The following is a 17,183-nucleotide window of genomic DNA, read 5'->3' as shown; positions in this document are numbered from 1 at the left end:
CCCAAATTAGTTATTGTTTATTAAAAATTTCCATGCCCTTGGTCCAAAATATATACTTGCTGAAGGACTCGCATAACTCCCAGAGCCAGTGTGGCCAATAGCGGACGGGCTCAAATTCAACACGACAGACAGAGGTTCATTCCAGGTGCAGTAGAGTATAACTCCCTGCCAAATTACAAACATCACAAAACAAACTGGTCAGACTACTGCTTGACCTTACTCATAGAACCCACCTCACCCCTGCCCACTTTGACAACCTAGGATGGCTTAGAGTAGACGACAGGGTACATCAACTTGCAATGGGCCTGGTCTACAAGATACACTACATGACTAAGGTACCCATGTACATGTCAAAATACTTACCAAAGGTCAGTGAATACCACGCCCACAACACCAGAGGGAACTCCACAAATCATGTTAAACCCAGATTCGGCTCAAACAAGGGACTAAACACTTTTCGCAATTATGCCACATCAATGTGGAACGCCCTACCCACAGCTGTAAAGGAATGTGAATCACTACCCACCTTCAAAACCACTCTCAAAGAGCACTACGGGAGACTGCAATTCTAAACTGGCCCCTGTAAATGTCCAAACCCAACCACCTCCAATGTACAGTTACCCACCCCCACCCACCTACCCAACCTCTTCCAATGTACAGTTTCTTCCCTCTCAAATGTATATACTCTCTTTTTAGACTCTTTTGTACACATAAATAGTAGTGTATATTTGTAGATCTGGTATGTCATAAATGTATAGATGTAGCAGTACTGTCTCTATCTGAATGTCATGTAATGTATGTTATATATGTCCTGATGAATTAAAAATGGGGGACCCTGATGTAAACAAGACCAAAGTATTTCTCTGGTCTGCATCCCCTTAACAATTGTATGTATTGAGCTGTACTGTACTCATTCTGCATTCTGTTAATAACATTTTCAATCAATCAACGAAAGCTCGGCTGCGCTTCAGCAAAAAAAATCTGAATGTATGAATAATCTCGTTTTATTTTGATATCTGGACATTCTTGTTCTCGTGCTGTGCCTGTTGTTCTTCCGTTAATAATGTCAATAAATCAAGCCAGACTCAAGATCAGGTGTATACAGCAGCCAGATTTAGCAAGGCAGGTCCGTTCTGCATCAATTAACATTTTCAGTAAATGCAGTTAGCTAGCTACCCTCCAAGATTAAATAACACGCGATGATTTGAACGTTAGTACAATATTATTGTAACCAGGTTGGGTTAAGCTACTTTAACGTTAGATACATCCAGAGCTCTCCCGACTAACGTTAGCTACGCTACACGACTTTCACTCAAGTTAACACTTTAGTGCTATGCAAAGGGCCATCAAATAATGTAACGTTAGGAATGCTGTATTAATAGCCTGTTAAATACAATTTCTTACATTTATACGAACAGTGGAGACGCCTCTAACCTCTGGATGTGGATGGCTGGTTCATGAAAAATAGACCACCGGAACACTTCCGGTATTTTGAGCTCATTGGAGAGAGCGGGGGAAGTGGGGGGAAGGGAGCGTGAATTAATGGGGGAGCCTTGACGTAGGGGGTTGTAGCTACGGCTAGCCAAAAATCACATCAACATTCAACACAACATTAACTTAATTAATTAATTCATTGTATCCCGCCGCGCTCTCCTTCCCCCTCCCACTCACGAGCTCCATGTAACGCGGAAGTACTGGTGCTCTTCTTTAAGGCGGCGTTTTGCAAATTATTTTTAGTTGCATTACCGCCACCTACTGGACTGGAGTGTACATTTTTAGAAACCCATTTTCCCACGTTGCCCGAATGCGTGTAACTGTTCCGCAACAGTAAGTGACTTCCGGGGTATGCCTGATTGGCCCCGACAGGCACGTGACGCGGCAAACTCAGGACGCGCAACGAGGCTGCTGAGAGCTGTCGCGCGGAAATAGGCTGTCTATTGCCATTCTCTAACACAAACTCTAACCTTAACCAGCTCCTTAACAGCGCCTAAACTTAACCGTTCTAACCTTAACCAACTCCGAAACAATGCCTAACCTTAACCTTAACCTTAACCATGCCTAACCTTAACCATAGAAAGAATATTGCCATTCTCTAACACAAACTCTAACCTTAACCAGCTCCTTTACAGCGCCTAAACTTAACCGTTCTAACCTTAACCAACTCCGAAACAATGCCTAACCTTAACCTTAACCTTAACCATGCCTAACCTTAACCGGCGAAAGAATACACGTTAAAAAAAAAATCACGTTAAAAAAATTCAATGGGATTCGAACTCGTCAACAACGGACCGCAGGATCGCAGGACCGCTGCTCTGCCAGGTGAGCTGAAGCGCCAAATGAAAGTCATAGCGTATTTGGACGGTTACATCATTCCGCAAGCTCTGCCGCTCCGCTCCGCGGAGCGTGCCGCGCGGCAGAGAAAGTTGCGCGTCACGTGCCTGTCGGGGCCAATCAGGCCTACCCCAGAAGTCACTTACTGTTGCGGATAAGCTATAAACTGCCCGAATGCGTGTTGCTTTTAACAGCGCAGCAGTGCAAGAATGTGACAATTTGACCATGTGACCGCGGCAGGGAAAACGCGGAAGCAAAAGCAGCACTGCTGCGCTGTTATTAAGCAATAGGCTGCCCGAATGGATGAATGAATGAAAACTTTATTTTAACAGATTGCAGAATGGGTACAATACAGTACGGCTCAATACACACAATTGTTAAGGGGATGCAGACCAATCTGCATATGGCTCGCCGACAACAAACTATCATTACACATGGGCAAAACAGAGTCCATTCTCTTCGGTTCAAATAACAAACTCAGCAAGACCGACGGCTTCTCGGTTACAGTGGGTGACAATATTATCACAAGGAAAGATGAAATTACCTACCTGGGTTCCATCCTAGAGGCTAATCTTTCCTGTGACAAAATGGCATCCAATGTAATAAAAAAAGTCAACCAACGAACGCGATTCTTGTACCGGATCTCCTCTCTGGTAAACAAGAATACCCTGAAGACTCTAGCAGGAGCACTCATTCAAGGGTACTACGACTATGCTTGCACCTCATGGTACCAAAGCACCTCAAAGGCACTAAAAAACAAATTACAAACATCTCAAAACAAGCTAGTCAGACTACTACTTGACCTGACTCCTAGAACCCACCTCACCCCTGCCCACTTTGACAACCTAGGATGGCTTAGAGTAGACGACAGAGTACAGCAACTTGCAATGGGCCTGGTCTACAAGATACACTACGCGACCAAGGTACCCATGTACATGTCAAAATACTTCCCAAAGGTCAGTGAATACCACGATCACAACACCAGAGGGAGCTCCACAAATCATGTAAAACCCAGATTCGGCTCAAACAAGGGACTAAACACGTTTCGCAATTATGGCACATCAATGTGGAACGCCCTGCCTAAAGCTGTAAAGGAATGTGAATCACTACCCACTTTCAAAAACACTCTCAAAAAACACCTACGTGAGACTGCAATTCGAAACTGGCCCCTACAAATGTCCTAACCTAGTTGTACAGTAAATGACCAAGTAAGGCTTTGTCAATATTCCAATGTACAGTGTAAAATGTGTGTGTGTCCCCTACCCAACCCCCCCCCCCCCCCCCCCCCACCTCCAATGTACAGCCCTCACCCAACCCACCCAACCCCACCCCACCCAACCAACCTCCTCCAATGTACAGTTTCTACGCCAAATGTATATACACTCCTTTTCTGGACACTTTTGTATCACAAACAGTACTGTATTTGCAAATCTGATATGTCATAAATGTATAGATGTAGCAGTACTGTCTATCTGTATGTCATGTATGTCATATATGTTATGATGAATTGAAAATGGGGGACCCTGATGTAAACAAGACGAAAGTCTTTCTCTGGTCTGCATCCCCTTAACAATTGTATGTATTGAGCTGTACTGTACTGTACCCATTCTGCAATCTGTTAATAAACTTTTCAATCAATCAATCAAACCAGAGAAAGACGTTTGTCTTGTTTACATCAGGGTCCGCCATTTTCAATTCATAGACATTTATGACATGAATGAATTTGTTGAGCTTATATGACTAGATATTACAATCCCTTAGATAATCAGCACTTTTTATTGAATGGGGTAGTGGTAAAAGCTTCACTGGGGTCTTCAGGTGGGCACCCTCCTTCATTGGTGTTTCGTTGACAGGCCCACGACACCTCCGAAGCGCTCAACGGCAACACCTGGCGTCCCAGGTGTGCCCCCCTCTGCTTTTACCCCTCGATGGTCATTTTGCAGCCCAGTTGGGGTCCTTTCTCTTAATCCATAGCCATCTGCTGCTTCGTTCGGCAGCCTCTCACAGTGTTTTGACAGCTTGTCGGAACGCCTGTCCTCGCACTCCCATCCCCTTAAGAAGCTTGGTTGTGGACATGGCAACAAATCCTCTAGATCCAACCTCAACCGGAAGCACCTGGGCACGCCAGCCACGTTGTTCTGCCTCGGTTGCTATGTCGGAGTACTTCAGTCGTTTACGTTCATATGCTTCACCAACTGCAGCCTCCCATGGTACAGTTAGTTCCACAATGAATACAGACTTCTGGGAGGTTGACCACAAGACCAGGTCCGGCCTGAGGTTAGTTGTAATGATCTCAGGCGGAAAGATTCGTTTCTGGTCCAAGTCAACCTGCATTCTCCAGTCCCGGGCAGTGTCCAGGAGGGTTGCCTACTTGCCTCTACTCTTGCAGATGGCTTTGCTGGGAGCTGTCCTGCTCTTACAAAAGAAGTGGTGTTTGAGTGTCTACCATAGGTGTAAAACTCATGGCCCGCGGGCCAAATGTGGCCCGCCACGTCATTTGATGTGGCCCCCCAAGAAAACTTTTTTTTAAACATTAATCTTGGGTTAAAAAATAGCGGCGTTAAAATAATTGTGGGTTAATGCGTTAATAAAGCTTTAACTTTGACAGCCTTAGTTATTACATATTCTTACACATACATGTATGTTGAACATCTGAGGTATTGATGAAGTAACAAAGGAAAGAAGCCAAAAGCACTTACTCCTCAGACATTCTTTGACAATTTTACAGCCCAAAATACAAAAAGATCCAGGCGGAATAGGTAACAAAGAGTTGAAGAAATATTGTCTGAACTGTCAGATGCAAACTGGCTGTGTGACATAACCGAGCATCTCGCTCAATTGAATAAGAAGATGTAGGGACGCAAACAAGTCCCACCCAAAACTTGACCAATATAGTTGTGAACTGAGACAACCCTTATTTTGTTATTTTTGAGTACAGTTACAGTTGTGTGTTCATGCAGACACTCATAATAGCAATTTCATTACGAATTGAAAATGGTGGACCCTGATGTAAACAAGTCGAAAGTCTTTCTCTGGTCTGCATCCCCTTAACAATTGTGTGTATTGAACTGTACTGTACCCATTCTGCAATCTGTTAATTAAAGTTAATTAAACTATCTTCCATTAGTTGGATGTATGGCCTCTGCAAGGTTGTGTGCAGCCATTTGTTTTTGTAACATCTGCTACATCTGTCCCACGTGTTATTTGCAGCTCAGTTGTTAGTTCTGCCCCTCTTGACTGTGACAAAAAGGTTTTGAACAAACTTAATGTCATAGCTTGTATTTGATGATCTTCTTCTTTGTTATTTACTTGAATGGTTTGATCATTGATTAATGGAGTAATATGGGGTTCTGATAAACTAAAATTATTTGTTAAAATAACATAAGCTAACATATTTCTACATCTATGCAAATGCATATGCAATATTTTTAATATTATTGTATTATAGTGAACTTATAAATCTGTATAAACAAAGAGATAAGGCTTGGGAAAAGCGTCGTCTGACAAAGGATTCTGCCGACTTCATTGCATATAAACAAATACGGAACTTATGTACAACTAAAACAAGAAATGCTAAATCCAACAATTTCAACGATTGTTTAAGCAATGAATTTAGCAATCCAAAACAGTTTTGGAAGAGAATCAACAGCATTACTAAGAAGTCTATAAATCCCACTCATATTAGAATTAATAATGAAGTTGTCAATGATCCCTCCTCAATTGCACTTGCCTTTAATCAGCACTTTAATTCTGTCTGCAGACTCAAATTTAATGACTCCTCATATTCCGATGTGCCTCTTAATAAAACCAGATGCAACAGCTCTTTTTCCTTTAGAAGTATCCGTCCGCCTGATGTTCAGAAGGTCATTGATGAATTAAGATTGGGTACTAGCTGTGGTTCAGATGGTATGGAGATCAAATTCATCAAACTTGCATCTCATGTATTATCATATCCTTTGTCTGATTTATTTAATTTATCTTTAACAACTAATGAAACTCCATTAAGCTGGAAATGTGCAAAAGTCATTCCATTGCATAAAGGTGGTGATCCTTCTGATCTCAATAATTATAGACCAATTTCAATTATTAATAGTATAGCAAAAGTATTTGAAAAACTAATTTTTAATCAATTATCCCATTATGTTAATGATTCTCATATTTTATCACCATGCCAATCTGGTTTCAGGCCAAACTACTCCACAACTACAGCCCTTCTGAAGTTGACCAATGATGTTCACTCAGCAATGGACAATAACATGGTTACTGGAGCAATATTTATAGATCTCACAAAGGCTTTTGATTTGGTTGATCATTATCTTCTTCTTGACAAACTGTGTGCTATTGGTGTCTCTAATAATTCTTTACTTTGGTTCAATTCCTATCTCCACCAGAGACGTCAGTGTGTATCATATCAGGGTAAACAGTCTGATTTTTTGATTATGGATAAAGGTGTTCTTCAAGGATCATCTTTGTATTTTATTTTTTTATTATTTTTTAAACAAACATATAAACAAACATGACAACACACGATAAGATATACAAGCATTAATTGTCAGGGCACATCCAATGAGATCACCTTTTAGTTAGTTGTCTTATATAAGATATACCCATAATACCTGTTATCTAAAAAAAAAACTACACACATATGCTCAGCTCGAACCCCCCCCCCCCCCTCCCGGACCCCACCTTGAGAAGTACCTCCACTATCCCTCGCACCTAACCAGACACTACCATTATAAGCTAGCTTTTATTCTCTCCACCACTTCTAACCACATTGACATTTTGGATTCATTGAGACCCAGAATTCTTGCTGTAGATATTTCATGGTAAATTACATCGAGATATGTAAGAAACCAAACTTTACGGCAAATTTTTTCGGGTTGAAACCAGCGTGATGCGATCAGCTTTTTGGCTACTGTGATACCCGATAAAACCAATCTCTTTAGCTGTGGATTCACTGCAAACTCAAAAACATCATTCAACAGCAATACCGAGGGGTGTACAGGTATATTCCAAGATACGAGTTTTGATATTTGTTGGGTCACATCTTTCCAGAATGCCTTAACTGGTGAGCAGTCCCAATACATGTGCATAAATGTCCCTTCGTCCCCATTTGTACATTGGGTGCATTTGGAATCTTGTTTGAGCCCCATTCGGCACAGTCTTATAGGAGTCAAGTATGTCCTGTGAATATAGTTAAGATTGATTTGTTGATGATCCGGGTTCCTTGATGTAAGTCGGACATTTGCCCAGGCTCCTTGCCAATCAAAGTCATTTTCCAGGTCTGGTATATCCCTCCTCCAGACAGAGTCAAGTTGGAGGGTTTCATACGAGGACGTTAGTAATTGATGATAAAATTCTGAAACAAAACCTCTCGATGTCTCTCTTGCGTAGAAGAATTTGTGGTATCTGTGGTGTTCAATTGGTCTGTCTAATGGAACACCGTGAGACTTCAAACATAGCTCTAACTGTTTGTGAAAAAGCCATGTGGACTTGGTGAGATTAAATTTTTTGCGTATTTCTTTATCACTACAAAAACCCTGTTTGTTAAAAACATCCCCTAATGAGTGTATGCCTTGCTCTTCCCATATAGGGAATCTTATAGGTCGTTTTCCAATTAAGAGAGCATTGTTATTGAATAAGGGAGTATGATTGTGCCATTCTTGTGGGTTAGGATTTTTTTTTTGTGATTCACGCCATATCCGGATCGCATGAGTAATTATGGGGCCAAATTTTCGTTCACAGTGCTTGATTGGTAGTTTAGTGTATGCTATGTCCTTCAGTCTATGTGGGGCTACTATGTTTTCTTCTATTTTTCTCCAAGATGCTAATGCTTGGGAGTCAAACCATGTTGTCAATGGACTTAATGAGTACGCCTTAAAATATAGGAAAAAATCTGGAAATGCCATGCCACCATCTGCTTTATTTCTCTGTGCGGTGGATCTTTTTATACGTGGTGGTTTGTTATTCCAAATAAATTTGTATGTGGAGGAGTGTAATCTTTTCCAGTAACCCTCTGGAGGGGGTAACGGTAGCATTGAACAGAAGAAGTTGATTTTAGGTAGTACATCCATCTTAACTATTGATATCCGTGCTTGTACTGTGTTTTTAAGTTTTGCCCATCTATCAAGGTCGTCTTTGATTTTGTTTTGGATTTTTGTGTAGTTGTGCTTCACCGTTTGTCTTATGGTAGGGAATATTTCCACTCCCAAGCATCTGAAATGTTTTACCATCGGTATCTGTCCTGGGAGGGTTGTATCTTTTTTTGCAGGGGTGTTAAGTGGAAGGAAAGCCGACTTCGGCCAATTTATCTTAAATCCCGATAAATCACCAAAGTCCTCAATCAACTTGAGCAGATGAGGCAATGTGGTGTTGGGGTTTTTCATGAACAATATTACATCGTCCGCATATAAACAAATTTTTTGTTGTGTGCCCTTGATTACGATAGGTTCTATGGATTGGGATTGTCTTATATATTGTGCTAAAGGCTCTAATGATAGATTGAACAGTCCGGGACTAAGAGGACAACCCTGTCTGGCAGAGCGTGATACCGGAAATATTTCAGAGATGATTGTGCCTGTTGTAATCATGGCCGATGGGTCTTTGTATAATACTTTAATCATATCGATGAATCCTTTTCCTAACCCCATCCTTTCTAGCACTGCCCACAGATACGACCATTCCAGCCTGTCAAAGGCCTTCATAGCATCCAGGGACAGCATCGCCTTAGGTATGGTGTCCTCCTTGTCGGCATCAAGTACGTGCAGTATACGTCTTATGTTCTCAGTGATCAGGCGGCCTCCTATGAAGCCAGTTTGGTCCGGGTGAACTAAAGACGTCATATGCTTTTGTAATCTGATGGCTAATACCTTAGAGTACAGTTTGATATCTGTTCCGAGGAGGCTTAAAGGTCTATAACTACCGCACTCGTTGGGGTCTTTGTCTTTTTTAAGGAGGACTGTTATGAGTGCAATATTGTCATTTTTATGGAAGTTCCCCTCCTTGACTGAGTATAAGATCATATTTAGTAATAAGGGGCCAATTATGTCCCAACAAGAAAGGTACATTTCTGATGGGAAACCGTCTCTTCCTGGAGCCTTACCACTTTTCATTGCGGTTATGGCCTTCTTGAGTTCCTCTAGTGTGATCGGTATTTCTAACTGTTTAGCGTCATCCTCTGAAAGTTTAGGGAGAATAATTTGATTAAGAAATGTGTCCATTTTGTTTTGATCGAAGGTCATTTCTGATTTATATAAGTCGGAGTAGAATACTTTGAATGTATCGTTTATTTTTACAGGATCTGTTACAAGTACTTGTTGTGCTCTAATGGTAGTTATATCTGCAAATGTTGCATTAATTCTTAATCGCATGGCTAATAGGTGGCTGGGTTTGGAACCATGGGAGTACTGCTGTTGTCTTGTGCTGCGTATTTGTATTTCCGATTGTTGTCTGTATATGGCATTGATCTCTATTTTTAGTACGTTAACTTGATTTTCTAGTCGAGTTGAGTTGTTGTATTTCAGAGAATTAAATAACGTTGAGTAAAGCGTTTCCAGCTCATCCAGTTTTGTGCTTTGATTCTTGCGCATTTTGGAGGAAAAGCTATCTGTGAAGTCTTTGATCATTCCCTTTACCGACATCCATATTATTCTGGGGTCTTGCACCGAGTTTGCATTCTCCCGTTGGAATACTATAAGAGCTTCTTTGAGTTGTGTAATGAATTCCTTGTTGTTAAGCAGCAACGAGTTAAATCGCCATCTTGGGGCTCGGGAGGATAGTATACCAAATGTACCTTTAAGGAGTAAATAACAGTGATCTGATAGTGCGTTGGGTATCATTTCCACTTCATAATTATCAAATAGTCTCTGTGATGCAAAGGCATAATCTATTCTGGATAGTGTATTATGTCTCGCAGATCGACAAGAGTACTTTCGGGTCGTGGGATTAAGTAACCGCCATAAATCATTTACACCTGTAATCTTTGACCAATCCTTTAATGCCTTCGATGAATTCTTTTGTTCGCTGGAAAAGGCGAGGTAAGATTTGTCCATCCTTGGGTTCCAGATGGCATTAAAATCCGCTCCTATTATAAATGAGTAATCGGGAATGTCTAACATTGCATTGGTTAGTGTAGTGAAGAAATCTTCTTCGTACAAATTTGGGGCGTATACCGCTATCAACGCTATTTTCCTGTTCTTATGTTCAATCTTAGCTATAGTTATCCGACCTTCTACATCAGACCATACTCCCTTTAGTACAATATTCAACTTACGTTTAACGACTATTGCTACACCCCGAGTTCTCGTACCAATAGAGGAGTGACTGATATTATGGTATATGTTGTCCGCTCATTTATCTATGTCTTTCCCTAGAATGTGTGTTTCGCTTAGCAGAGCAATGTCCACATGTTCTTTTTTCATCAGTGTGAGCACGCTTTTGCGTTTGAGTTGGTTATTTATTCCCCCGGTGTTCCATATCATTATATTCAAACTAGCCATAGTCTATACATGTTGCATTGTAATTTTTGGTAATGCTTCTAGAGTGCGAGGCAATAATAGATATACATCCCACTAGTGAGGTCCCGTTGAGAGCCGAGCTTAAAAACATACATATATACAAATAAAAATCCCCTACCCTTCCCTCCCACCGAGAGTCGTACAGGATTGTGTTCCATGAACACAACCTTTGCGTATGACTCCCTCCCTTGCACCACCGGATATCCCAGAATGATCCAATTATCCTTAACATTCCTATGTATACCATAGGATCTAACACTCTAAATTCTACCATAAGTAGAATGTCGACTGTGGCTTGGCCACTTACCCGTAAAAAATAAATAAATAAAAATTGAAATGAGATAAACTAAAAATAAAGACCAAAAATAAGCTTCAATTGTCATGCCCTAATCACTTACATTTTATATGAACTTGTGTAATTTATAGTAACCCATGAATAATATGAAGGTATTGAACTGAAGAGAGAGCCTCAATAAATCAGAGAGAGCGGATGAAAAAGAAAAAAAAACAAGTAAAAGGAAGAGAACATTAACTTAGATCTTAAAAGAGCATTGCTATGCTTAAACATCTAAAGTATAAATTGGAGAAGTAGTGAAATTATTTCCCATTAATAAAAAACAGTTTTTAAATACGTATATGCAGCATTTCCCCTGACCGGGGTGGGCGATGATCGTTGTGTAGAGTGATCTTTCAGCCGGCCGGCTATGATGGCTCTGTGGTTCTGCATATTCCCCCGAGGGGCTTCTGGTAGAGTGAATGACCACGTATTGCTGATATTCCAGAATGCTCCATATATCAAAGAATGCTTCGATGTTCTAGATTATTCCAATATGTCATTTTTACATTGTCTGAATGTTCCAGTATGTTCTGGAGTGTTCCAATCTTGAATCCAATATGTCCGCAATAATATAAACACGTCGGGGAAAGCATTCAAAAACTCTGAGCACGTAGGTCTCTCTGTCCCAAATCCTCGGTTATTAAAGATTGTACTATATGGTGACCTTGCATAACTGAGATTTAAAAGGCCATTTATACACTATTCTGCGTGTTGTTCAGACAGGAATTTGGCTGCATCTTCAGGCGAGTTGAGGAGAACCCTTGCTCCTTGTTTGTCGACAATGCGAAGTATTGCAGGGTATATTAGTAGGGGTCTGTATTTCCCCAGGTATAGTTGAGACATCACCGTCTTGAACTTGGCACGCAGTTCCACTACATCATGACAATAATCTTCAAAGCAGTGTATTGGTACCTCCATGTATTTCAGATTGCCTTTCATCCTGCGAGTTTCACGAATAATCATTTATTTTATTCTGACTTGGCGCAGGATAACCAATATCACTCTGGGCTTAGCGTTATTGTCACTGGAGCGGGGTCCCAATCTGAAGCACTGATCCACCTCCGGTATTTTAGGAAGGATCCCTGTTCCCAAGATTTTCTGTAATTCTGTGGCAAACTCTTCAGGGTTTGCACATCTCACTGATTCGTCCAGACCGACAATACGAATATTCAGCTTGCGTTTTTGATATTCCATCTCGAATATTTTGGCTTTCTGTTCTTTATTGATTCGCGTAAGCTCCAACGTTATTTCGCTGAGCTCCGTCTTGATTTCATTGTAGTTCCCCTTCATCTCAGCAGTTAGGTTAACTTTGTTAACCTCTACTTTATTGTAGATGCGAGTGAAATTGATTTCGTGGGCTTCCATTACTTTCTCCAGAGCCTCGGTGCGTTTATTCTGTGCGTCGGCGTCCGCTCTCAGCGCATCAATTTTGCCTTCAATAGATTCTTTAATAGCATCTACTTTTTGAGTTATTATCTTCTCCGACAGGTGTGATTGGAGGATCATTTCCTTCATTATTGTCTTCCCCATTTCCTCCATTTTCCGGATGATATGTTCGGTATCTGCGGAGGTGTTTGATGGGGTTGAACTTGAAGCGGCCTCTGTCAAGTCTATATTTCCTGCTGTCCGCTGTACGAATCCTGGGTCCCGCGGCGGGACCTCTTCGACTGGTTTTGGTTTCGCTGTGTCTTTCCTTGTGTTTGGCATCTCGATTCTTTTGGTCAATATAGTTAGTTGATAGTCTCAGTTGATATATGCGTCAAGTTTTAAACGCATTAATGGTTTAAAAATATGTTTTTAAAACGAAAAAAAAAATAACGGGTGAGCAGCTGTGTCACATGCGACCTACTCCATTCTAACGCTAAACCGGAAGTCATCTTTCGGACCATTTAGGACCATTATTATTTTCTATATTTGTTAATGATCTCACCCTGATACCATCTGACTGTCTTACTCAATTGTATGCTGACGATACAGTGATTTATTCTTCTAAGTCTGATATTCAACAAATTCAGTACTCTTTACAGACTCATTTTGATGCTGTCCAGAAATGGTTATCTATTAACAAACTTTTATTAAATAAGAAGAAGTCCTATAGTATGCTGTTTGGTACTAGATCAAATCTGGTGCAAATATCAAATCAGTTGTCGATTAAGTTTTTAGATGATGCTCCTCTTGAAAATGTCGATGAATATAAGTATCTGGGTCTTTGGCTTGATTCTCAACTCACCTTCAAGTCACATATTGATGCTGTGATGAAGAAAACAAATTGTAGCCTGAGAATATTGTATCGTTCTATTAACTGTTTTTCTCTTCAGGTTAGGAAAAGAATCATTATACAGCTGGTACTTCCAATAATGGATTACACAGACATAGTCTATCAAAACACCACACTAACAAATCTCCGTCCTTTAAGGGGAGACACTACAGGTGAATAGGGTAAAAAGATTAACTAATAGATATCACAATGAAACTTCCCCAGTTGATTACTTATATAAAGACAAGACTTTTTTGTATTACAAGTTTTCTGAAATTGTATGTTTAAATATGCAAATGAGGCATTATCTACTTAAATATGCACTAATTTACATATAATTCCAGGACAGAAATCTGAACATTGGATAAAGCCATTTTCAAAATTATAGTTTCATTTTGTTGACATATTAGAGCCAAAGGTTATTACAGAGGGGATTTTGGATATCTCTTTTTATCACTCCATAAATCAGAAAATTCTCCATTCAGTCCATTTTTATGGTAAAATTCCATATTTTGCCATGTTTTTTTGAATAAAATGTGATATAAATCAGGGTATGAATGCGATATCAACAAACCCTTCTGTAAATACCTTCAGAACATAGATATGAATAGAACTGGAAGGTTTGGTGTATGTGAGTGCTACTGAAGTGGAGATTTCTGGCTCAGAGTATGAGGAAAAACTCTTAAAACTCATTTTTGGGAAAACGCCTTCAAAGTTCTGTATTGTAAAATGCCATACTTTTTTTTTTAAACAGATATTTACAAACACAATACCTAATCAAACCATTAGTAATAGACAACCTAAACACATGCCTGATAACTGAATAATAATAATAATGATGTTATTGAACTGAACAGAACTACACAGGCTACAAACAGTGTAGTACAGTGTAGTACCCCCTAATAGGCAAAAAATATTTGAATAGATATCACTATGAAACTTTCCCAGTTTGTTATGTACATATAAACTAAGAAAAAATATATTGCAAGTTTTCAGAATTTTATGTTTATATATGCAAATGAGGCACTTCCCCATTAAATATGTGCACATTTATGGATGCAATAAGGCAAACTGAAGTAAAATAAACAACTAAATGTGTGTTATTGATGTTTTATTGTCACTAGTTTCATAGAAGACATGTTTAGGAAGCAAAATATAACAAAATCTCAAAATCAACAAAAAAAGTATATTTGCCTATTCACCTGCAGTGTCTCGCCTTAAATGTTACTTATAATAGTGTTTGCAGATTTATATTGAGGTGTCCTTATAGAACCCATCACTGTCTTATGTTTGAGTTGTTAAACTGGCTTTCTCCCCAATTCAGAAGACATTTTCATTGGTTGCTTTTTGTTTACAAATGTATTTACTTTAATTATCCCCCCTATCTAAAGCAGTTCTTAACACCATATAGTTCAACTTATAATTTAAGACACACGGATCTTCCTTTCTTTAGTATACCTCGAACCATCAAAGCTATCGGTCGACTTGCCTTTAAATATAAAGCACCAGCTGATTGGAACAAACTGCCTAGTTCACTCAGATCTCTTACTTCTTACCGGTTATTCAAGATATCTTTGTTTACTCATCTACAGACTACTTGCACCTGTTATTGATTTACTGTGTTAGGGCTTAAATGTCGTTTTCAGATCAAATTATAATTTTGTTTGTGTTTTATAAGGGAACATATATATATATATTGGTGATCCTCTTGGGAGGAATCAGTGTGGATTGTAGGAGTGAGCTTGGGAGAGCGTCAGTTGTCAGTGTATAAGTGCATTTGTTGTCTTGTTTTTTGTTTTGTTATGTATTGTATTGTATGTTTTGTATCCTATGTTAAGGACCCCCTCGAAAACGAGATAGCATATCTCAAGGGGTTTATCCTTCAAATACATTTCAAAATTTCAAATTTCAAAATGTCATAGCTTGTATTTGATGATCTTCTTCTTTGTTATTTACTTGAATGGTTTGATCATTGATTAATGGAGTAATATGGGGTTCTGATAAACTAAAATTATTTGTTAAAATAACATAAGCTAACATATTTTTACATCTATGCAAATGCATATGCAATATGTATAACTTGAATAAGTAATAAATACAGAAACAACATGTTTAACAATATGTAAATGAGTAGCTACATTTATTTTACATTACATTAACATTTATACGGTCTTTGGCCCTTTGAGGGCAACCATAATGCTGATGTGGCCCTCTGTGAAAATGAGTTTGACACCCTCTAGGCATTGGGGGAGGGAGGGCATTGTTGGTAGTTCTCCTTCCTTCCAGGGTGATTGCCAGTTGTCTTAGGACCTGGTTGTGTCTCCAGGTGTAGCGCCCTTGGGACAAACTGGTTTTGTAACCGGTGAGGATGTGCCTCAGTGTTGCGGGGGTTTGGCAAAGCGCACAAGAAGGATCTTCTCCAAACCACTGGTTTAGGTTCTTGGGCGTGGGGAGAACATCATAGGTGGCTCTGATGATGAAGCTGATTTGGCTTCCTTCCATCTCCCAAAGATCCTTCCATGTGAGCTTACGATGCTCCAGGTTTTCCCAGCTAGTCCATTGGCCCTGTTTGGACTGTGAGACTGCCTTTGCGCATCTGTCTGCCTCCTCTTGTTGCCGAACCTGAGCCACCACCAGCTTTCTCCTCTGGGTTGATGTTGCCTTGTGCCATGTGGGTCGACTTGTCCCAAGTCCAAACCCACCTGTTCCATGCTGCACCTGTCCTACAATGTCTCCATGCCTGAGAGCAGATTTTGCTTGCTGTACGGCCTCAGATGGGATCCATTTCCTCCCAGTTGCCAGTCTGGGAGCAGCCGCTCGGATCAAACAATGAATGAATGAATGAATGATGAATGAAAACTTTATTTAACAGATTGCAGAATGGGTACAGTACAGTACGGCTCAATACACACAATTGTTAAGGGGATGCAGACCAGAGAAAGACGTTTGTCTTGTTTACATCAGGGTCCCCCATTTTCAATTCATATATAGTGACATTTATGACATACACAACATACATGACATCATGACATTTATGGCATACAGGTATATAGTACTGTTACATTTGTGACATATATGATATGCAAATATACAGTACTGTTACCCATAGATCCGGACAGAGAGTATATACATATGATGGGGAGAAGACTGTACATTAGGAGGGGGTGGGTGGGTGGGAGAAGATATATACATACGGTGGGGAGGAGACTGTCTATTAGGAGGGAGGGAGGGGTTGGAGATTTACCGTGGCCAGTTTAGAATTGCAGCCTCCCGTAGGTGCTCTTTAACCGGCGATGCGGTGCGCCTTACCGCCGTTGAATGCCAGCACCCACTTCAATGATAGCGTTGTGAACGCATAATCTCTGTTTTAAATTATGGCTATGTGTCTAATCGGCCCGTCGTTTTTTAATGACTTGTTTGCAGTCAACATTGTCGAGACGGATTGTTTTTTTAATCGGTTAATTTCTGTTTTATAGCATTTTGAAAAGCCCTCGTTTTTCAGGAAAATATAAAGATTCCGTAATAAACGGCATTTACTGGAATATTCTGGCATACACAAAAAACGTTGTCATTTTTTGGCCTATTTATGAATAGTTTTCAAATAAACGCTAGATTATCGATAGTATATGTGTAGTTATGCACGCTAGAGAAGTGATCTGGAAAATATATTCTCTCATTTCCTGATCAGCGAGCACACACTCACAGCCACACACTCACAGCCACACACACGCATATGGGACAC

General features: G+C 40.0%; 1 protein-coding gene across 3 annotated transcripts in view; it reads right to left on the bottom strand.

Moving 5' to 3' along the window:
- LOC311246183 (uncharacterized protein) overlaps positions 1 to 1,560 on the bottom strand; it is a 32,491-nt gene extending 30,931 nt beyond the window's left edge. For 2 of the 3 annotated variants that reach the window (XM_084336300.1, XM_084336301.1), the window contains exon 1: positions 1,435 to 1,557. In XM_084336300.1, the coding sequence (XP_084192426.1) occupies positions 1,435 to 1,501 (67 nt within the window). In that variant the 5' untranslated portion in view covers positions 1,502 to 1,557. Of the gene's footprint in view, positions 1 to 1,404 lie in introns of all 3 variants that reach the window. The other variant, XM_084336302.1, reaches the window with a different exon arrangement.
- Between the last annotated feature and the right edge of the window lie 15,623 nt (positions 1,561 to 17,183).

Source organism: Notolepis coatsorum (assembly GCF_963971535.1).
Source record: "Notolepis coatsorum genome assembly, chromosome: 19".
Classification (NCBI taxonomy): Eukaryota; Metazoa; Chordata; class Actinopteri; order Aulopiformes; family Paralepididae; genus Notolepis; species Notolepis coatsorum.
The sequence above is the reverse complement of the archived record's forward strand: the minus strand, read 5'-3'. Positions and strand labels throughout refer to the sequence as shown.